This window comes from Sinocyclocheilus grahami, unplaced genomic scaffold, assembly GCF_001515645.1.
Source record: "Sinocyclocheilus grahami isolate Dianchi unplaced genomic scaffold, SAMN03320097.WGS_v1.1 scaffold8.1, whole genome shotgun sequence".
NCBI classification, from domain to species: Eukaryota; Metazoa; Chordata; class Actinopteri; order Cypriniformes; family Cyprinidae; genus Sinocyclocheilus; species Sinocyclocheilus grahami.
Genome location: NW_015505187.1, coordinates 252,160 through 275,298, shown reverse-complemented (window position 1 = coordinate 275,298; position 23,139 = coordinate 252,160). Strand labels below are relative to the sequence as shown.

Sequence of the window (23,139 nt, the reverse complement as noted above, 5' to 3'; positions counted from 1 at the left end):
ATATATAGAGAGATATATATATATATATATATATATATATATATATATATATATATATATAAAAATGTGTGTATATTTTATATACTTATTTTACTGTATATAATTATCTAATATACCATGCTAATTATATATAGTTTGTATTTAATTTTACTTAGAATTTAGCTATTTCGTATTAGATAGATAGATAGTATTATGATTAATTCCGTTTTTTACATTTTTTTTGGTGGCTTAGTGCATAGAATATTCTGCATATATGTGACAAATGTTAATTTTGGACCCTACTCTCATCTTTTTTACCCTAAAGCTGCCTTTAAAGTTCTCCACCTCAGATGCTGTTAAATGCCGCGCAGCCCTCTTGAAGTAACAGCGTGGTCTTGTTTACGAGTGTTGGCCCCCTCGCACCGGATGGCCATGGAGTGAGCCGAGATTGATGGTTCAATTTAGACTTGACTAATTGAGTCCTTCTCCTTGCTTCTCTCTCTGTGGGATGCTCCAGCTTCAAAGCCTGTCCTGGGGTCAGCTGCCGCCCGGATGCCTCTATTATCTCACACTGCCTCCGCCAGTCTGGGGTCAGACTGGAGGTGGCTTTTAATGCGCAGTGGGCCGTAAGTTGCACATCTGCACTGTTTTATAGCATGACACTGAACTGTAGGGCACGTCGAATGGTGTTTTAAGATCAGAGCAAAGCTGCACCGCACACACAGTCACACAGAGTGTACGTCTTTTGTAAGACGTGCGTGAGGGGGGTGTTCGGAGGCACTGGGGGATTTTATAAGACAGCACTTAGGCCCTGTCATTGTTAGCCGAGGGCTCATGCATCCATACCCCTCAATGAGAGAGAATAAGAAGGGAGGATACACTCTTCCATGAAGACGAAAGGGGTAGAAGAGCTCTGACGCAGTTCAGCAGTGGATCTCTGTCTAGATCTCCCCGGGGTCTGCTAATCTGCTATACGACTGCTGCTGCTGAGTGCTTGCACTCACTCACACATAATATAACTGACCCCAAACACACATATGTGCTTGCACACACTCACACAAACACAGTTATACACAGTTAGGTTCTTCAGCAGTTGTATAGGATGCTGTATCAAATAAGAACGAACAGATCGAATAAGAAAAACTACCAAAGGACTTCTATATGCAGCTGTACAGAGACAAATTCAGGCACACAGAGTGCAAGGAGGGCACGCTACGAGCGCTGAGACCGTCTGTGAGCGAAGAGGCAGAGCGTGGGAGAGAGAACAACTTCCATATGCAATTTCCAGCATTTGGTAGTAATTAGTTAGATGTATAAATTAACATTAGGAGGAAGCTTTTCACTGGAGTTGTTTGTCATTATCTTTCCCTCGCGCTCTGAAAAACAAGGGTTTAGTTAGAGACCGAGGACAGAAGAGATAATGGAGCGCTTCACGAAAGAAAATATGGATCCATAGAGGTTATGAATTGTTGTCAGAGGTGTAACCTGGAGAAATGTAGTAGCTAATAAATCAGTATAAATCTATGAAAGAAAGTTGTTTTCCTCTCATTTCTTTCTTTTGCTCTGTTTTTCTTAATATTAGTGCCTGAAAAGTGCAAAATTGTGACAGCCAGACTTTAAACCTAACTATAAGAATGAATAATTACAAATTATATCTCAACTGAGTGTCCTCTGAAACTATGTTCAGATTTGCCACAATGCCAAAGTAAGATTTCATAATGGCCTCAAAAAATTATCAAATTCTGCCAAAACCAAATTATTTTCACAATGCTATTCACATTTACTTTACACTTCTGTATTCTTACTGTACTGTATTTCAGTGATTGTCTCATATTTTTTTGTCTGCTAAAGATTTTTAGGCGAAATATCTGAGTCAAAGCTGATATTAATAAGTCTCCTGAGCTCTCACTAAAAAGTTCCTCTGGACAGTTCTGTTTAAAAAGAATGAAGTTTCGCTTCTAACTCCGTTTATTGAATCTAGCGCAACAAAACACCAGCTATTCTAACTCTCAGCCATTATCACGCTATAGAGATTTTTCTCAGTAGCTCCGTCAGTCTTCACTGGGAAAAGCACAAGATGCCTCCTTTTTTCCGAGTAGACGCTTGCATGCCTGTTTATTTGTCTCCGGCTGAATCCAAGTCAGTGTACTTTCCTTTGAGGTTGGCAAAACAGCTGAAGACATGAGAGTTAACGGGGCCCTATTGTGAGCGTGCCATTGTTCCAGCAATATGAAAGGCACATTCAAGTCAGTTGTATTGAATTGTTTGGGTCTGCCTTTCAGTTTGTATTCTTCTGCTGCCTTGCACAAGACAATCAATTGGGATGAGCCTTCTCACTGGATGGGTGATATTAGAGCTGAATGCCGCTTACTGGATGGGAAAAGCTGTCTGAGGACACACACATTTAGAGCTTTTGGCATAACAGTGCTGTGGTCTCTTTTACTTTAAGTGTGGGCTTCGGATTAGAGACTTGGAGATGGACGTCTTTGTGCATTACTTATGTGTGTGCGATTGTGATTGTGTGTCTAAAGTTTTGTTATTGACCTCCTGGTGTGGCATTAAGAAAGGCACAAAAGCCGGAGGTTCATGAATTAGACTGTGGCTCCATAGCAGGGCCATTATAGAGCTGACTGTTCCATAGCCACACCATTGTGGCTCAAGACTTGGACAGTTGCACACAGCCGTCATTGACGTGCATGAATTGGAAATGCTCCTGAGCCGTGATGGTTGAATGCAGGGTCTGAACATGAGGAATCCATATATTAGCAGCTCCGTTTTCCTGGCTAGATTTAATGATGTGCCTGTGAATTGCATAATATGTATATTACTTATGGAGACGTGTAGATGATGACTGATTTCGTGAGACGTCTAAGAACTTCTGTGTATGCTAACGCACACGCAATTGCAACTGAGAGGCAGCCCTCTGAAAAAATAATCAGTTGAAGCAAATAAAGTGAGTTCTTCACCGTTTGTTTAGTTGTTAAACCTATGAAGCTCTCCGACGTTGAGCAGTTGCGTGATTCTTATGCTAATTTGCAGAGCACACCCATATCTATTAACATGCTAATTTTATTTTGTGTGTTGGCATTTTTGAAGCTAATGCTAAATAATAGAATACAATATCCCATGAATATTCATCACAACTTTTAAAAACTGAGCAAGCTCTATAAAATATCACTCTCCCCTCTCTTTGATCATGCTTTAGTGGATAGAGCGCTTTCTGAATCTCCTACGCGTGAGAGTCCATCACAGCGCTTTTTTTCCCCTCAATCGCACTGTGACTTTTTGAAACACCGTGTGTGTGATTCCTGTAAAGGGAATCGAGGCAAGAGGAAATATGGCAATAGCAGGCATATGCATATGGTTGAACCACTCGGTTTTGGCGTGCTGTTGCATTGTGGGTAATTGCGGGTCAGTGGTTTTGGTTATTTTTATGTGGCGTTTCACATGGCTAGCATCAACTCGCAAATCTCTTCTTACACGCCCTTGTAAATCTAAATCCATTCTCTCCTTTTTTTAACACACATACATGCACTCGCTTGAGCCTCAGCAGGGTTAAAAGGGGATATGTAAAGTAAATTACAAAGCAGATTTAGGTGTATTTGCTTGGGTTGGAGTAGATTAGAACAAACAGTGGATGTGCACAGGCCAAATGTCAGGGGCCGCGTACACACTCGCTCACCCACACGCAACATGTGCGGCACGCACACACTCGCACAAAAGTCTTCGGCAAAGGTAAACACACAGAAGTCAGTCTGTATGGACATTTTGTAGTTGAAATTTGAATTTATGCCAGAAACAAGTATGCAAACTTTATTGGCTAATGCACTGCAAGTGTACACTTACATGCCGATTTCTTTTGGTCAACTCAATTATTTAGAAGACTTCAGAAATATCATGAATGGAAACAGTAAAGCTATAAATCAAGATGTGCTACCAATGTTATACTAAGGTTTAGGTTAGGCGTTAGTAGCTTTTTCAACATTGTGTAGGCTTAAGTGGTTTGAGAAAAATATCATGCGTTATATCCAGGTGCACTCTTAAAGGTGCACTCTTAAAGGTGCTTCAAAAGGTTCTTCACAGAAATGCCATAGAAGAACCATTTTTGGTTCCACAAAGAACCATTAAGTCAAAGGTTCTTTAAAGAACCATCTCTTTCTTACCTTTTTATAATCTGAAGAACCTTTTTTCACCACAAAGAACCTTTTGTGAAACAGAAAGGTTCTTCAGATATTAAAGGTTCTTTATGGAACCATTTAGACAAAAAGGTTCTTCTATGGCATCGTGAAACACCTTTATTTTTAAGAGTGTAGCTAGTTATAAAGTTTAACAGTTTGGCTAACATTTTCAAGTAAAATTCTATTCTATTGCTCTGCCTGAGTTTACCTTGCTAATTCGTTTCCACTGCAGTTTAGTATCGCTTTAGAATGGGCGGGATTATTCACATGTCGTTATAGTTGCGCCGCCTCTACTGCTGCGACTCCTAAAAAACCTTTTTCATTCCGCGTCGCCCCATCAAGCTCCCGCTGGATCCGCTCCTCTGTTATCAACGAGAGGAATGTCTGTACTTCCTCAACAGGGGGAACAGCCACTTTTTGGTTGTTAAAAAAAGGTGCGCTCGTTCAAAACAGTTGCGTTCGATCCTTCGCTGGCTATGCTGATTTAAATCTAGCGCTTCTTTTGTGTTTGTGTCCCAAGTTCAGTGACGCAGGTAGTGACGTTTTTCTCCGGCCAATCCGTGATCAGCAGAGTTTACACGTCACGTTTTGGTAACGGTACGGTACGCTTGGAACCCCAACCGAGGTGGTACTAAAAAAAGTACCAGGTACTGTACCCAGTGGAAAACCCCCCAAAAGTGAACCGTACCGAGCCGTACCGTGCCGTACCACGCAGTGGAAAAGCGCCATAAGAAACAAGTGGGGTTAAAGCAGATTAAATAGATTGTCCATAAGACTGAGTTATGACATTTTGATTAAATAAATAAATGGAAGTGCACAGATGAATTGTTCACAAAAATACCAAAAATATGAATTTAGAAAATGAGTGAATTTCCATTTCATGTCGAATTTATCACAACATACACTCAATTATTGACTCTCCATCACATACTGCATTCCTCATACAGCCCTCCTCTTCCTGGTTTTGAGCGTATGGGACTGAGGCCGGTAGTGGACACCAGTGACTGAATGAAGCTCCGGTAGGGGGTCTTTGAACACGAGGGGGAAGCTCAGAATTAACCCCAGCAGACCTGCGGTCAGGCAGCGCACTTTGAAACGAAGCAATCTGTCTCCGCTGAGCGGCCCTAGGTCAGCACCCTTCAGCCTGCCAGAAAATAGGCCCTTTATTTAAGCCAGATGTTCAGAAACAAGCAAGGCGGATCCCAATCCTCCCTCTTTCCCTTCACGTGTGTCTCTCTTTCTGCCTTGCTTTGCTTTTGGACTCCTTCCTATTCCGCCACTGTATTTTTTGATTTTTTTTTATCCCTCCCTCCACCCCTTCTCCTGTCCCATGGTGGCAGAGCACCCAGCTCACTTCTCTGGGAGAGCGAGCTCTAGCCTGGCTGTACGCCCGAGCCTGATCCCCTGCCTGGACGTGGGGACCGCTAGAAGACTGAACAGGTGTTCTCCACTTTTTGATTTCAGTGCATTTGAATTAATCCTGTCAGCTCAGCTGTTAAAACAACTGTCACCCCCAGCTGCTAGTCATTTTAGGCTGGATCTGACACACTCCGCCAGTCTACGGCAGTCGCCGATGACATACACACACTCTCACCGTCTGTTCCCTGGCCCATTGTCACGGCCACAAAGTGTTCTGCACACGCATGTACATATCCAGACGCATACACACAAAGGAAACACCTCGGCACATCAGCATAGTTAAAAGTAAAATGAAATTTAATGTTAAAACATTGTTTATAATATAAAGAACTGATTTATGCTTTGGAAGCAGTGTTCACATTGAGCTTTGTAACACAGGTTATATAGCCTGATGAGGTTATTATGTAGCCATAAACCCTTATAGTGTGCATTATTACATGTGATCTGTACATCACATGACCTTGATTACTTCACATAGTATTGCTGATTTGCACCCATGAACACATTTAAATTTATATATGCAAATTTACAAAAGTAAATATATATATATATAATTATTGTCATCTGAATGCTAATGCCCCTCTTCCTATCCCATCTTCACCTCTTCTCACCCTCCTTTTTCTCAGAGGTGCTGTGTTTCAGAGAGTGTTGTTCCTGTCGTTCGTTTGAATCTTTTTCAACCTCCTTTTCTTTCATCCGGATTCACATACCTCTCCGTTAGATACAGGTTACACATTCTGGCAAATATTTCTCACACATTTAAATATCTGTTTACTTGTTTTTAATGCCAAGAGCACAGAAAACGCAGTGGGTTAATTACTGGTGCATGATAAATGGTTGATCGAGGGTGTGTTCTGAAACTTGGACTGTTTAGCTTTGCCCTGCCTTCCCTTTTTCGTGCATTACAAGTCGAGAGGGAATACATTTTTCACCAAAAAAAAAAAGTTCAGGTGTGTGAGGAAATGTAGGATTCATTAGCTTCATTTAGGGCCAGTGCTCCAACCTAAGTGTGTCAGGTTTTCAGCGTTTTTAAGTGATGAATTCTCTTTCAGAGGGCCGGGCCACGTGCTAATCTCCTTGTAAGGCTGTTCTCACCTTTGAGAGAGAAAGAGATAGATGGAACAGAGAGCACAAATAAGCGCTCTTGCACAATGGAATGTATAGTTTGTCATGTGTTTGGTATATTTGCTTACAGGCTTGTGACATTTTGGGGACTTTGGACCCCAGTGTGCACACAGCGGCAAGAGAACAGAGGGAGGCCGTGGATTTAGCCCCCACTCCTCTGTTGTTTCTGCACAGATAAACCTCTCCATAGTTCTTTTTTGTGCATTACAGTAGGGCCCATCAGTAATGCTCAAGCATTTCCATGACTGTTGCTTTTGTAACTTATATTATACTGAACATTTAGCAATTGGTAATATTCCTCTCAAACTAAAGAAACGGTCTCAAACAGTTTGAGGAATACACAATCTGCTTTCTAATGGTTAGTTGGGAATAAGAAAAATATATTACTGTGGATACAAATTAAATACAAATACACTAACACCAAGTCTCTTTTTAAATGCTCACTAAGGCAGCATTTATTTGATCAAAACAGTAAAAATAGTAATATTGTGAATTTTTTGACTATATTTTTATTACTACTTTATTATTATTATTTTTTTTTACATTTTTCCATCTTAATATATTTTTTAAATGTAAATGTAGCTGAATTTTCATCAGCCATTACTTCAATCTTCATTGTTACACTATCCTTCAAAAATCATTTTAAAATGCTGATTTGGTGCTCAAGACACATTTATTATAATTATTATTGTTGAAAATAGTTGTGCTGGTTAATATTTTGTGTAAACCATGATACTTTTTTCATTTTATTTAGTCATTTTTGATCAATTTAATGCATCATTGCTGACTAAAAGTATTTCAACTGTAATAGTTGTGCTTTTAATTATTTTCATTATTTCAAAAGCTAATGCTGCGTTAAAATGCGTTTCTGTTTAAACGCTACTGGGTACATTTCGGTTCTTCTAACAGATGTACGGTGGCCGAGAGGTGCTGAACAAATCACAATTCTGAAAACAAAATAACAAATTACAAACGCAAATGCAAGTCTACAAAACAAAATAACAATTCAAAAAAACATTATAACAAGTCAAAAAAAACAACGACAAATCTGAAAACAAATTAATAAGTCAGAAAACACAACGACAAACCGGAAAAGGTAGGTATAGTTTGAGACAGTGCCATTGGTTTGGGATTACTCACCGCTGACTGGACGAGACATCTGTCAATCAACGTATACAGGAAGAACCAGCCGAAGAACAGCAGAGTCGTGGTAGAAAGTTCGGAGATGGTATTAAAGTAGCTCAGTTTAAATGTATTTTATGTATTGCCCTTACTATGGAATAAAAAAATACGGGGTGTATATTTACATTGAGTTAAAAGTGGCTGTAACACATCAGCTCCTGTGGTGCAGATGGATAAGTGCTTGCCCTTGGCTTTTTGACGCGATCGACCCGGGTTCGAGCCCACCTTTTGCCAAAAAAAAATTTCCTCCCTTTTCAAATCTCGTATTAGCAATGGATTCTATTTACACTAAGTGAAAATAGCAGTATTTTTAGCAATATGCTATTTACACTAAGTGCAAATACCTAGTTACACTATGTTAAAATAGCAGGATTTCTACTATCAAGTATACTACTTGTTGCAAATAGTGGCAATTATCTGCACTTCAGTATTGTAGTACATACCCTAACCCTACCCGATACTTTATTTTCAACTTTTTGATTATTTCCTTAATTTTTATTGAAAATAAATGCCTTTACGATGTGATACGAGATTTGAAAAGTTCAGCAAAAAGGTGGGCTCGAACCCGGGTTGATCGCGTCAAAAAGCCAAGGGCAAGCGCTTATCCATCTGCACCACTGGAGCTGATGTGTTACAGCCACTTTTAACTCAATGTAAATAGACACCCCGTATTTTTTATTCTATAGTAAGGGCAATTCATACAAAACATTTAAACTGAGCTACTTTAATACCATCTCCGAACTTTCTACCACGACTCTGCTGTTCTTCGGCTGGTTCTTCCCTGTATACGTTGATTGACAGATGTCTCGTCCAGTCAGCGGTGAGTAATCCCAAACCAATGGCACTGTCTCAAACTATACCTACCTTTTCCGGTTTGTCTGAATTGTCGTTGTGTTTTCTGACTTGTTATTTTGTTTTCGAATTTGTCATTGTGTTTTCTGACTTGTTATAATGTTTTCTGAATTGTTGTTGTGCTTTCTGAATTATTTTGTTTTGTAGACTTGCATTTGCGTTTGTAATTTGTTATTTTGTTTTCAGAATTGTGATTTGTTCAGCACCTCTCGGCCACCGTACATCTGTTAGAAGAACCGAAATGTACCCAGTAGCGTTTAAACAGAAACGCATTTTAACGCAGCATTAGCTTTTGAAATAATGAAAATAATTAAAAGCACAACTATTACAGTTGAAATACTTTTAGTCCGCAATGATGCATTAAATTGATCAAAAATGACTAAATAAAATGAAAAAAGTATCATGGTTTACACAAAATATTAACCAGCACAACTATTTTCACAATTGTGATTTGTTCTGCACCTCTCAGCCACCGTACAGATGGGATAGTGTGCATATTTGTAACTATATTTGAGGACCTCTAAAGTGGTTCCAGTGCATTTAATATGTTAACATTATTACGAGTGCACTGTACAGTCCGGCACAGTATGTGTTTAAATAAACAAATTAATATGAAACAGACAGCTTTGTGCTGTCCCGTACCCCAGCTGGTGACTAACCAATGGAAATATAGCTTATAAGTGGGGCATTATTCCCATGACCAACCTTATCAAGCAATCAAAGTTTTAACTTGAAAGCATGTGAATTTATCGCCATCCCCCACCCTGTCCACCTCCCCTCTTCCTGTCCTACAGATGAGAAAGGAGTTGAGTCGAGTCGAGGGATGTGCCGGGGTCTGACTGGCTTTGGCTGGGCATGGGCAGCTTCTTAGGAGCTGTTAACAATCACCTAATGGCTCTCACATGGCTACCAGTATCTGGGAGCAGTGGAGCCCACACAATGCTGGCCATTCTTACAGCGAGAGCATTTTAACCGCCCCAGGCACACAGAGACAACAGCAATGATTAAATCCAGTGTAAATCCGGAGTTTGTTAGGGGAAAGCATGCCTTTAGATTCCCTACTTCCTGTTTGCACAAGTCGGATTAATTTTTCCAAGCCGTTTTGCTTATTGATAAGTATGTGTCCGTGCCTCGTCAGAAATAAAGGCTGTCTGTGAATACTTCACAAATTCAGAAATGGAAAAACAATGTGAAGACAGAGGAAGTGAATTGTAATATGGGTAATAACTGTTTTCATCTGCCAGGGGCAGTTTGTTATGACAAGAGGTTAAAATGGAGACTTCTGAGTGGGTCTGCCTTGTGTGTGTGTGTGTGTTTATTTGCCTCCAAAATTCAAAGCAGCATTATCATGTCAGCATAGTCTGCCTGTGTGTATGACAGGCCTGTGACAGCTGCTTTCTGAAAGCCGCAGTACACTTCAATGTGACATACAGCAATTGTGATTTTAACAGACACCGCGGCCTCTGCCATGCGCTTTGACAAATTTTATATATTTATTTTTTTACTTATTTATTTTCAACCGTGCGTGTCAATACGTTTCAGTCCGTGTGATGTCGACTTTGCAAGAGCAAGTGTTTGCAACCATATGTGTGTCTGTTGCCTCAGTCCAAAGCTTTTTTTTTTTCCCTGCTGTCCTGCAGTTAATGCATCAGAGTCTCGGACGAACACGTTGTATTCTTTTGTTGTCATTTTAAAGTGATGTAATGAAAGCGGGTGGCGGCAGGGCCCCAGGGCTATGACAGCTCTCTGCTGACTGGGCTGCGTGCGAGACGCGCTGAAGAGGGGTTATTGCCACGAGACAGATTGAAAGTGTCATTTTCCATTATAGAGCACACGGAGGACGCACAAATATTCCCTGGCCTACTTTAACAGGATGCCTTTGACAAGAGAAATGTGTGTGCTTGGAGGAGAGGGGAGCCCTGAGCCCAGCTTAACCCTTTCTTCTGGCACCGCAGCACAAGAAATTTAGCAGATGATCTACTAATAATGGAATAACACCTTCATGTTATTTCAATTGTGTATTACTTTGTCTTTCTTCAGTTGAACACAATATATTTTTCCCGTACATTGAAAGTGAGGGGGGGGGATTAATTTTGAGTGACTACCTGCTTAAATTAGCATACATTTAAAGTATAATTCCACAGTTGCATACCATATTTCAGACCAAAGTGTCTGCAAACATCATATGTAATTCTTTTTCTTTTCTTTCGTTTTGAGATGTTATCTTGTTCAGACTAATTCACTTAGCCTGATATTTAAATGCAAACAACAGCCAGGCTCGCCACATATGGAATATAAAAAGGCTTATTTTATCACTGTATGTGTGCATGTTAATTAATTTCTACATGTATGTACAATGGCATATATCTGTGCATGCTTGTGTGTGTGCGCGTATCAGTAGCGTGGCTGATACTCAGATGTACGGCAGCCAGATTTGAAGTCTTGGACGTCCTCAGAGAACGTCTTAATTTTCTCAGACTTTCTCACACGTCGTGATGGTTTTGCTCACATTCTTCTTCACAATGTCATGCCCTCCACGCAGTTATTTCAATCTGGCAGTGTAAATTTGGCACCGCGCGAGAGGTGCCAGAATAAATTTGGCGGGAGTTTTGGTTCAAATCAAATTGGACATAAGCACCCACAACACCATCTGTCAGAGAAGGATTGCAGATATGTGAAGGGCACAATTCCGTCAGAGATAAACGACTTTTTCAATTTGTAAATCTCACCCTGCAACTTTAGTTGGGAATTATGTTCTATTAATTTATGGAAAATTGATTTATCGTCATTTAAGTGAGGACTAGAGCTGAAGAACACATTTTGCAGCACTCGTGGGACTTCGTTTGTATCACACTGCGGAACATACTGTAAATGGAGTTCACACACAGGCATTTCACAAACATTCTATCAAATTCAATAAAACGTTCAATGAAAAATTTCTGTAAATTGTTCATAAAACAATTTTTATGCTCATTCAGTACATCAGTTTATGTACTGTACAAATGGTTTTGCAAACAATTTACAGCAATTTAATAAGGTCTGAAGTTTTGACTGTGACCAATTCAAACGAGGACTAACTATATCTTCTCTGCAAACTCTGTTTACCCATGATGTCAAAATGTCTCTTTTTACTGTCCAAAAAACCCCCCAAAAAAACACACAGTACAGATGGAGAACAAACGGTGTTTTTCCAGCCAAGGTGTTTTTCTTTTTATATTTTGTATTAGAACATTGTCCCTGTTGCCCTGGTGACTGCTTTGAATGTAAAGGGTGTTTAACATCCTGACCTTTAGCTTCAGCTTTGCTCTTTCCGCTGACTCCACACGGTTTACACGTTACGACTTTGCACAAAATCTCACCTTATCTCACTCCATCGTGCTCTGTTCCTCCATGTTTCTCTTTTTTTCTTTCTGCTTGTGTCACCTCTCTGAGACAGGAACGTTTTTTGAGCGAAAAGAAGAAAGAAGACATTCTCTGTGTGTGTGTGTGTGTGTGTGTGTGTGTGTGTGTGTGTGTGTGTGTGTGTGTGTGTGTGTGTGTGTGTGTGAATGCTTGTACAGAGTGTTGCTAAGCGTTGCCTTTTCCTCCATCAGCACACATAATTGGGACTTTTAGCTTGAATAGCGGCTTTTGATGAGAGATTTGGTCCGATGTTTTTTTTTCTTGCTCAGTGCATTTCTAAACTCACAGTCTCGCAGTGTCTGCCGCGCCAGGAGAAAAGACGAGCGACCGCCGATGTTTGAACGTTCTTTAGAAAGAATTTTCAACACGGTCTCTGGGCAAATAACAGCCGTAAATAAATTGATCATCAAGGGTTATTATAATCATCTTTTCATTTGACAGGGGAATTCAGGATCAGAGTTTGCAGAGCATGTTTGTTTCTGAATCGAACTTCTGCCATTCGCTATTTAAAATCTCATGAACTCTTTTTTAAGCATGACGCCCTAAATGACTTCTGATCTGCACTGCATTAATTGATTACAGTGTTTTAGCCAAAAAGGCAGTAATTAATTACTAGTTTCGTGACTGAAACCCATCTGTGGGTGTTTGTATTGACTCCTCAGAAAGATCTAAGCGCAGCTGGACTCCCGTGTGTGCGTCTTTCGTGTTGGACATATATACGGCGCTGAACTCAAAGTGTGTGACGATCCTTTCTGTTCAACCTTAGATAAACTAGCTGGGTGCTTGTATAATTGGTTATTCAATTCTGACCTATTATTATAATCATCTTTTCATTTGACAGGGGAATTCAGGATCAGAGTTTGCAGAGCATGTTTGTTTCTGAATCGAACTTCTGCCATTCGCTATTTAAAATATCATGAACTCTTTTTTAAGCATGACGCCCTAAATGACTTCTGATCTGCACTGCATTAATTGATTACAGTGTTTTAGCCAAAAAGGCAGTAATTAATTACTAGTTTCGTGACTGAAACCCATCTGTGGGTGTTTGTATTGACTCCTCAGAAAGATCTAAGCGCAGCTGGACTCCCGTGTGTGCGTCTTTCGTGTTGGACATATATACGGCGCTGAACTCAAAGTGTGTGACGATCCTTTCTGTTCAACCTTAGATAAACTAGCTGGGTGCTTGTATAATTGGTTATTCAATTCTGACCTCTGTGGTGACTGGGAGCTGCTGCAGCGTGTTGCTTTCTGCCAAGAGCAGTCAATGTGGAGCCTGTTCTGGTGCTGCGTGCTGGGCCAGGCCCGAGCCAGGGCCTTTCCTGTGAGCCCTCCCCACCCGCGTGAAGCTGGCGCTGGGACACTGGCCCTTTTGTTGTCCACCATGGGCCTGGCTATCCTTGTCTCATTCCCCCTCCATCTCCCCACTTTTCTCCACTCCTCCAAAACCAACCTCCCGCCCCCTCTTTCTTTTCCGAACAAAACATCTCATTGGCTTTGCAAATATGAGATAATTGGAAAAATGGAGTTGGCCGGGCTGAGTCAGAGCGTTTTGGGCAAAAAATAGCATCGCAACTGCGAGGCATAGAGAAACAGTGAGTGAGTGATGAAATAGTTTGTGAAGTACGGAGCCCAGGCCGCCATAAGCTGGACCGTGGTGTGTGAAGAATGAAAGTGTGCTCAGTGATGGCATCTTGACATCTTGAGCGGTTCTTCCACGCTTTTGGGCCAGGTGGCCGAACAGCCTAGCTACGGCTCTGCCCAGCTGCTGGAGCCAATGAACTTTAATAATGCCCCATCATTCACCTATTATTGTCAGATTAACTTCTCCTCTCCCATGCTGGCATGGCTGGTGTGGTAGTTGGTGAGTTTGTGATCTCATATTCAGTTTACAGATGAGTGTGTGCGACTGACGCGCTTGTTTGTCAGATCTGTCTGCCGAACATCCTGTTCTAGACACAACCAGAGACATATGACTAGGGATGGATCAGGATGGTTGACTGGTCCAGGGGTTTCCAAAATTGGGTCCAGGGACAATAAAAACCATTGTTTTATAAAAAAAACCATTTAAAAAAATATATGAATTACTCCTTTCTTATTAAAATTACAAATATTTTATTAATGGTATTATTCATATTTTGTTTGAATTTTTTCTAACCGCTGTCACCTATATCTTGCTCACTATTTTTGTGAAAGCTGCTTAGGAACAATATTTCAGATTTCAGGCATTACAAGGAAACATTCTCATTCAATCATGTTAAGTCTAATTGAAATACATCTTGGCACTCCTGCTCCCATACACACCCTTGCTGTGTGGTTTTCCAAGAGTCACACTGTTCTCTCCCCGTTGTATCCCTCAGGCAGTACTGGTCCCACCAAAAATGTGCTCCCCACCTCGTAAGGGCATACGCAGGGTTCCACCCAGCTGCCACAAACAAGACCCCTTTACACTAATGCATACAAGCTGTGCTGCCGTATTGGGAATATACTAATGGAAGCAGTCCCAAAGTTTCTGCCCTCTCTCACTTCTTTCTTTCTCTCTCTCTCTGTAATGCACATATTTTTAATGATGATAACCTATTCGCATAGCAAATATTGGATTTAAACCTGCAGTTAATATGTTTATCTTTTATCTTTATAGAACATTTTATAGCTAGAAGTTTGCTCATTCAGTTTTCAGATGGGTTTCATTTAAGTATGTAATATATTCTGAGCATAATGTGACACTTCTGAAACTTTAAAGGAGACATTTGTGAGATTAGGGCTGGGCGATATAGCCAAAAAAATTACCACGATAATTTTTTTCATATCAGTCGATATCGATAATTACCACGATAAATGTCAAATCTTTATTTATTTCACATTTAAAGCCAAATTATTGCTCCAAAGTGAAAGTTGTAGAAACCAGACCATTAATTTTCCTTAAAATAAATATCTAAATAGAAAAATGTATTTCTTAGTTTCTGCATGTTCTAATGAGTGATATTGTTTCAAATCAAGAAACAGGTTTGGGTTGCCTGATAATATTAATAATAATAATAATATCACTTTTTGTCTCTTAGAAATGCACATTTGATAGTAGCTTGAGTTAGGATGCAGAGGTAAATTTTTGTTCATTATCAAAATCAGTAACATCTGTGAAAAATTGTAGCAACCTCAGTTTTATATGGTTAAATTTATTCTGACCAAGTTATTTATTTATTTATTTTTTAATTAAGCATTGGTCTCCAATAGTAGCATACATTTAAATCATGATATAAACAGTTAAAACCACACATATAGCACCGCAATACCATAGTAAAAATATAACTATGGTTTTTAGGTAGCCTATTTGTATGAAAAACAGTAGTCTAAAAACATTCAGTATAAATGCACACATGCTATAGCTTAATCACAAATACATACTACAATTATATACCATTATTCTTTTAATAAAATTCAGTGTGAATATATAGTCCATCCCTCCTCCACTATACACAATCTTGGTATAATGTTTGATTCTAGTCTACGTTTTTGAATCATACATCAATCAGCTTGTCAAATCCAGATTTTTTCACCTTCATAATATTGTCCGCCTACTACCATCTTTAAAATTCAAAGATGCTGAAACTGTTGTTCATGCGTTTATTACGTCGCGTCTGGATTACTGTAACTCCTTGTTTTATGGCCTACCCAACAAAGTCCTTAATCGCTTGCAGCTTATCCCAAATTCAGCTGCTTGTGTTCTTATATTTACCAAAAAATATGCCCACATCACTCCAGTTTTACAGCAATCACATTGGCTCCCTGTCACCTATCGTATTCAAGATATTAAGATTCTTGTTTTAGTTTTTAAGGCCCATCATGGGTTAGCACCTTCTTACCTTTCTGAATTAATTCTCCCCTATGTCCCTGCCTGCACTTTGAGATCGAGCTCTGAAAATTAGCTTGCAGTACCCAAATTCTGGCTATCTAGTGTGGGTGGTAGGGCTTTCTGCATTTCCGCTGCCAAGCTCTGGAATAAACTACCACAAGATCTCCGTGTTATCTCTTCACTCCAGACCTTTAAAGCTGCTCTCAAAACTCACCTATTCACAATGTTTCTTAATTAATTGCTTGCCTTAATTTTTTGTTCTATGCTTTTGTAACTTATCTTGTATATTGCATATTATTTCACCTCTGTCTGCTGTTTGGCTGTTTATATGTTGTATACTATGTTATTTATAAAGGCGCTATATAAATAAAACATATTATTATTATTATATCCAAAATTTCTGCCACAATACCATGGTGCAGTGAGTGTTACTACAGTAAATCCATGGTAAATTATGTCGATTTGTAGATTGAAAAGCCTTCTGACTGTCTCGTTGCACACAGTGTTTCTCCTGCTTGGCTTTAAACTAGTTTAACTCACCGAGTCATTTGTGTTCATCGCTGAATTCAAGCGCTTCAACACTAGATCTCACAGCGTGGCTTAATGCTTGTGTGACCGAGTAAACGCATCTGCTCTAGTGAGTTTGAACGGTGATCCGAGCGGATAAACGGTCCGTGTGGCACGATTAAAATGAGTCGCGCGGTTTCGTTCTGCTTTTGGTGCATAACCATTATATTGAACATTTATCGAACTCTTCATATCGTTTTATCGAGGAAAATTATATCACGATAATTATCGTTATTGAATTATCGCCCAGCCCTATGTGAGATTAATGGAGTATTTTGTACAATTTTGAGAGAAATTCTCAGTTCATTCAAAGCCTCAATCCAATCCATTCCATTTCATTGCTATCTATAAGAAACAACTGAGATATTAAAAGAGATCTCATTTGTGATTTTCAGTACACTACATTAAAATACAAGTCTTTATTATCAGTATACTTGCATGATATAAAGTAGCAGGTTAGAGTCCATTCTAGCATTTTATAATTCCAGCATATGTTGAAGCGTCATATTTCATATTGAAAAAACTAAACGCAACATCACAGGCTGAAGTGAGAGGTGCTTCTATCAAAGGGCACCGCAACAGTCCTTTTCTTCCCAAACCATAAGAGAGTATGAAGAACAAGATCAAGACAGGGGAGCTGCCATGAAAGACAGATACATCAGCATATCTGCTTCCTTCTCCGTCCATTTTACAGTAAACGATTGTGCAGATCCCCGCTGCGGGCTGTCACTTAAAAAGAGGGCTTTCTATTTTTATTAATAGTTAAAGTGAAGGAGCTGTCAGCAGGGACAATAGTGGCCATGTTAATAAATAAAAATAATAACTATTACAGTGCTGTGGTGAGAGAGAGGGAGAAAGTGACATACTGAGACCGAAAGAGAGAGAGAGCAGGCAGGGGGGATAGACGGAGTGGCCATTTGTTGAAACCTTTCGCTTGTCAAAGCTCTCGGGCTTAAAAGCCTCTGTCATTGTTACGCACAGATGCCAGAATAGAGGAAAGAGAGAGAGAAAGCCGAGGGCTAATAACACCTGTTGGGGTGACAGTGAGACAGCTGTCAGTAGAAACAGCAGCAGTGAAGGTGATTGGCTGAACGGTGAGGGAGTGTGTCCATAAACCAAAGGCTGTGTCTTTTACAGGCCTGAAACTGTCAAACTTTGAAGTCCAAAGGCGAGACCAGGAACACAGAGGATATTCAGAAATACTCAAGAGACAAGAATGTGATAAACTTTAAATTGCAGACATACCACTGAGGAAGTTTGACCACTAATCAAACATTAAATATTTGGCAAGTCTTCTTCTATTTGGCAAGTCTTTGAGTGCAAGTGTGTGCCGCCCACCTGGGGCCTGTACAGTCTATCAGTCGCAAAGACACAGGTTAGTGCTCAGTGTTTTAACTCCAGCTGAATTGGTAATGGTGCCACCTGGTGTTTTTACTTTGGTGGAGAAGTGTTTAAGTGTGTGTGTGTGTGTGTTTGCTTTTGAAGTTGTGCATATTCATATTCTGAAGGCTTTAGTGATTAAGATTTAAATTAGATGTTTTTAAAGACACGATTTATCACATAAATTCATATGGCATCAAACCTTTGACCTTTAAATTGCAAGCATCATGCTTTACTATTTGAGGTACAGGATGAATTTAAAAAAAGAATGAAGACGGGAAATGGAAAAGTAAAAGGAAGTCATAACTGAATGTAGAGTTCATGCATATGTGTATTTAAAGTTTTTGCTTATGCTTTTGAAAATGTGAATTTTCATATTCGGAAGCGTTTGGTGATTAAGATTTAAATGAGCCTGAATACATAAGTTAAATGAGAGAAAGATGTTTTCAGCATACATTTTGTCATATAAAGATATATAGAACTGAACCCATGGCATTGCTGTTGCAAGTGTCATGCTTTGCTTTTTAAGCTACAGGATGAAGAATAACAAAAATAAATAAATACAAATTTGTAAAATAAAATTGTAATTGAATGTAAAGTTACCTTGTATGTATGTTTGCATTTTTTTCGATGTCAATTTTAATATTCCAAAGGGTTTAATGATTTTTAAAGATGTTTTTCAAACATGATTTATCACCTAAAATAATATGGAATTGAACCCATGACCTTGCCATTGCAAGTTTAATTCTTTACTATTTGAGCAACAGGATGTAGAATGACAAAAAGTATAAGAATTAAACAAAGGAAAAGGAAATCACAACTGAATTTAAAGTTGTGTGTGTGTCATTACTCAACCTGCTAAAATACTGGCCGCTGTCATTTACCACAAATACACACCTTGTGTTTCTCTTTCACTCTTTGTGTCTCCCTCTTTCACTCATTTTGTTTCATATCGCAGTTAATTGTTGTGATGGTGATGCTGGTACGTGTGTGTGTGTGTTAGAGAGGAATACAGAGGGGGGTGTTGAGAGTTGTTTTAATTTTCCTCTCTCTCTCGTTTGAGACGTCCGTCCTTGGCAGGTTAGTAATTAGCGTGTGGGGTGGAGGGGTTAGCGGGTCCGCGGGGTGTATTAGAAAAACAAAACGCACAGCCTCGATAATGTGTCCATTGTACCCGGTGCATTAAGAGCCTCTTTGTGTTAGCTGGAGCATAGGGCTAATGATTGGCTAACAGCAGGTGAGGAAGCCGATCAACTCTCTCTCTCTCTCTCTCTGTCTTTCTCTCTCCATCCTCTCTTCCTCCTGCCCTACTGTTGGTGCCATTAGAGAGACGGGCCTTTATTACAGCAAATGGACTTTAAATGAGCTATATTGTGATAATTCTGCCTGTGGTAATTCTCTCTCTTTCTCTCTCTCTCTCTCTCTGTCTCCCCTCCAGAGGCCCCCAGTATTGAGAGGCTGTTGTCTAAGGACTGGAAGGACAAGATATTGGCCATGGGTTCTGGCAACTTTGGAGAGATCAAAGGTAAAACGAAAGACTTTGTGTCTTCATGTGACCTCAGAATGTATGCATGTTGTGTTTAACGGTTGATATATCTGTTGTCTCTTTTTTAGTGATACAAAACCAAAGTATTCGCTGTTTCCATTGGCAGTTGAGTCACAAGAGCTGGTTTTGCGGTTCTAGATTCCAATAATCACAGCTATAATTGTACGTATCAAATGTCACCTTAGACATCTTCAAGCGTTCCGAGAGCTCAGGTATGCTAATCCACCTAGCGCTAGCCTCTTCGCCGCCCCAGTTAATGATCTGCCGGGATGACTTGCTAAGCAACAGCCTCGCTCATGTTAGCACGGTTAATGATACATCCTGTTAGGTCACTCAGCCATAGCGAGAACACACTCCACTGTCACTTTAACAAGCCTCCATACACCTTCCACACGCTAGTGGCGTGTTCGCGAGGCTAACTCGGGAGTAAATGTATTTCATTAAGCGGCTCAGAAATATTTAATCAAACGAAGCTTGTTCTCGCTCCTGGAGCAGAAAAGGGAGCGCCATTGATTAAGCCGTCGGTGCGGTAACCCTACTGTGTTGACATTTCAGTAAGAGAGCATCCCCGCCACGACCACCGTTGACTAGCTGTTGGATAGGGCCCTCACGACTGTCCCCTCTCTGTGTGTGAATACCCTTTAAGATCAGAAATGGACACAGATATATACAAACTAGTAGGTCGTTTTAAATTAGATTTGTAATTTTTATATTACACATAAAATTTACTGATACACAAAGTCAGAGGGATGATTGACATTTTAAACCAATGAACCAATTAGAAACATTGAATAATTTTGTATGTTCACCTGAGACGTCTTTGGGAATGGGTTTTTGGCGAGAGGGTGTTTTGTCGAAATGGTGGAAGTTTGCAAAACTGCTTAAATTGCTCCTAGCAAATTCATTACAAGCCATTTTGCCACTAGCAGGTATTTTCCCTGAAATTAAACCAAGGTTGATAGTTAATCTCTATATTTAAAAGGGGCTTTTCACAGTGATACCATAGAAGAACCATTTTGGGTTCCCCAAAAAACCTTTTAGTAGATGGTTCTTAAAAGAACCATGATTTTTTCTTAATGTGAAGAACATTTTAATTTTGTTTTTCCACTATAAAGAAACTTTTGTCCAGTACAAATGTTCCATGATACACCATAGATGACAGTATGGAACCTTCATTGGTGGATGGGTGCTGCATGTTGGCATGGTGATACAGAAATATATAGTGTATTTTTGCACAACTGAAGTACAGTATTGACCAGAGTTCAGAACCAGATCTATGCATTTAATAGAACAGATGCATTGTACTTTATGAAGTCGACTAAATATATTGTACAGTAAAGAACAGCCTGTGTTAACCACATAGGAGATGATTACAGAGCAAAAGAGACAGAATGAGAGAAGAAAGAGATGGAAAGAAAAGTGGTAATGGACAATAAGAGCCTCAGGCTAAGCTCTTTCTCTCCTTCTCTCCCTCATGTAACACAGCACTGTGCTGCTTTAGGGATTTATCTTTTAAGCCCAGTCATTAATTAGCAGTGAGAGCTGCTTGACAGGTATTACATTGTTACAAATTGGTTAATTACTGTGGCTTGTGACATGAGGCAAGGCAGTAAAGGCAGCCTTAGGATGTTTAGAGAGAGAGGAAACCACTTATTGATCCAAAGCTGAACTTTCAGTAGGCGAGGTAAAAAGCCTTCGGTTGTGATTGATGAGGCTGGCGTGTTTTCTTATGTGTGTGTATGAACACCTTCTGTCAACTCTAGACTTAGGGCATCTAGAGTATATTGTGTCAGAGGTCTATTCACATTTTAATGAGCGAATCTAATTGACTGCGCTAGGGACGTGCAAAGCTACAAATGCTTCTAGAATAAACTAGTTGGTAGGTAGTCTGAATGACTAGTTGGTAAACCCTATGTAATAATGGTGGTTTAGGGGTATGTCCACCAGCAATGATCAGATGCATTCACTGGAGTTTTTTTTTTTTTTTTTCGTCAAAAACAGCTGGACAGAGTGCAGGGGTCTCAAGACACATTTTTAAACAATTTGACATTTTTCTATATGTGTTCTAACCAGGTATGACAACAATAAGTTTTTTTTCTGCTGGCCCAGATGGGAAACAAGAAATTAATTATTTTATTTTTAACATATTTCAAATGTGTCTGAAATTTTTTTTAAATATTTGTTTAATGTTACGGTTTATTTACAAAGATACATACATATATTTATTAGGTTTTTATTTGCAATAATAGCTGAAAGTTATACTTTATCTCCATGAAAGCTGTGAATTCATCTACACATTTTTGTTGGAAAACAGTCTCAAACAATGCATTATTAGTTGCATAATTGATATTAAATATAAATTAAGTTTATAATATTTAAATAAATATTTAACATTTGAATATTTAAAATACTTCAATTTAAATATAGAAAAATATCTAACCATTCTAACCCATCCCCTGTATGAGCAATAGGGTCTTGGAAAGAAAGTGGGAAAGAAAGATCGCTTTGATGCCTCTTTTCTCTGGAAGACTCGTCACTTTTCACACACAGCCCTCCCTTGTCCCGGGCCGGCTGAGATACACAACCTCTTGTGAAAGCTCAGTCTGTGAACTGTTAAGGGGAGCTGCAGGTTTATTTTTTCAACTGGCCGCCTGTGACAGTTGCCTTTATTGTGCATTGTTGAGTCTGTGTGTGTGTGTTTGTGAAGGGGTTACAAATGGAGCCTACTCTCACCTTCCTGCCAGGGCAAAGGTTCAGGTCAGCTGCTATGACTCCCTTCTTTCTCTAGCTTTCTTCATCATCTGTTTTTCCCTGGTGAGGAATGTGGCCCCTCAGAAGGTAGAGACCGAGAACAATGGGGGATTGTGGGGCTGCGCTGACGTGTGTCTGTGTGTGTATGTTTTAACACAGATATATGACCTCAGACGCACAATTGCACACACATGAACTCGTTAACAGACATGTGCTCATTTGGACATTTGAACGCTTTAGGGGTTTAGCACACACAGAAGCACACACATTGTTTGATTGGTGGTAGTCTGGGGTAATACCGCAGTGCAACGACATCCTGTCGAGTGATTTAGTCTTCCCCTCCTGCCGTCTGCTCTGGGGTTGCTCGTATGTCAGAGCGTTCTCAGCTTTAGCCCAGGTCGGAGGTCAGCTCATGCTAAGTGTGTAGCGACGGCAAGGTAAACACCAGGGAGATAGCACATCTCAGGAGGAGCACATCTGGGTACAAGGCTTCCTCGACTGGTTCTTTGACCCTTGGCCTGTGCCCTTTAACCCCTGCAGGCACCCCGGACAGCCTGGCGGAGAAAGAGCGCCAGCTGATGGGGATGATTACGCAGCTCAGCAGTCTCAGAGAGCAGCTACTGGCCGCCCATGAGGAGCAGAAGAAATTGGCCGCTTCGCAGATCGAAAAACAGCGCCAGCAAATGGAGTTAGCGAAACAGCAACAGGACCAGGTCAGCACTTATTCATCGTGTTTTGCCATGCGTTTCTCTTTCTTTAGTTATGCACATTTCATCAGTTATTTCACATCTGATCCTAACTAGTGGATTTTCCAATGGCTGAAGCCAATAACAATATCTGGAGGGCAGGGTAGGCTAATGTAATGTTGAGATATATATATATATATATATATATATATATATATATAT

At 39.9% G+C, this 23,139-nt stretch overlaps 1 protein-coding gene across 2 annotated transcripts in view; it reads left to right on the top strand.

Annotated features, from left to right (window-relative positions):
• LOC107590035 (transcription factor SOX-5-like) overlaps positions 1-23,139 on the top strand; it is a 217,930-nt gene that overhangs the window by 160,387 nt on the left and 34,404 nt on the right. For both annotated transcript variants that reach the window (XM_016278638.1, XM_016278646.1), the window contains 2 exons: positions 19,373-19,459; positions 22,772-22,944. In XM_016278638.1, the coding sequence (XP_016134124.1) occupies positions 19,373-19,459; positions 22,772-22,944 (260 nt within the window). The remainder of the gene's footprint in view (positions 1-19,372; positions 19,460-22,771; positions 22,945-23,139) is intronic.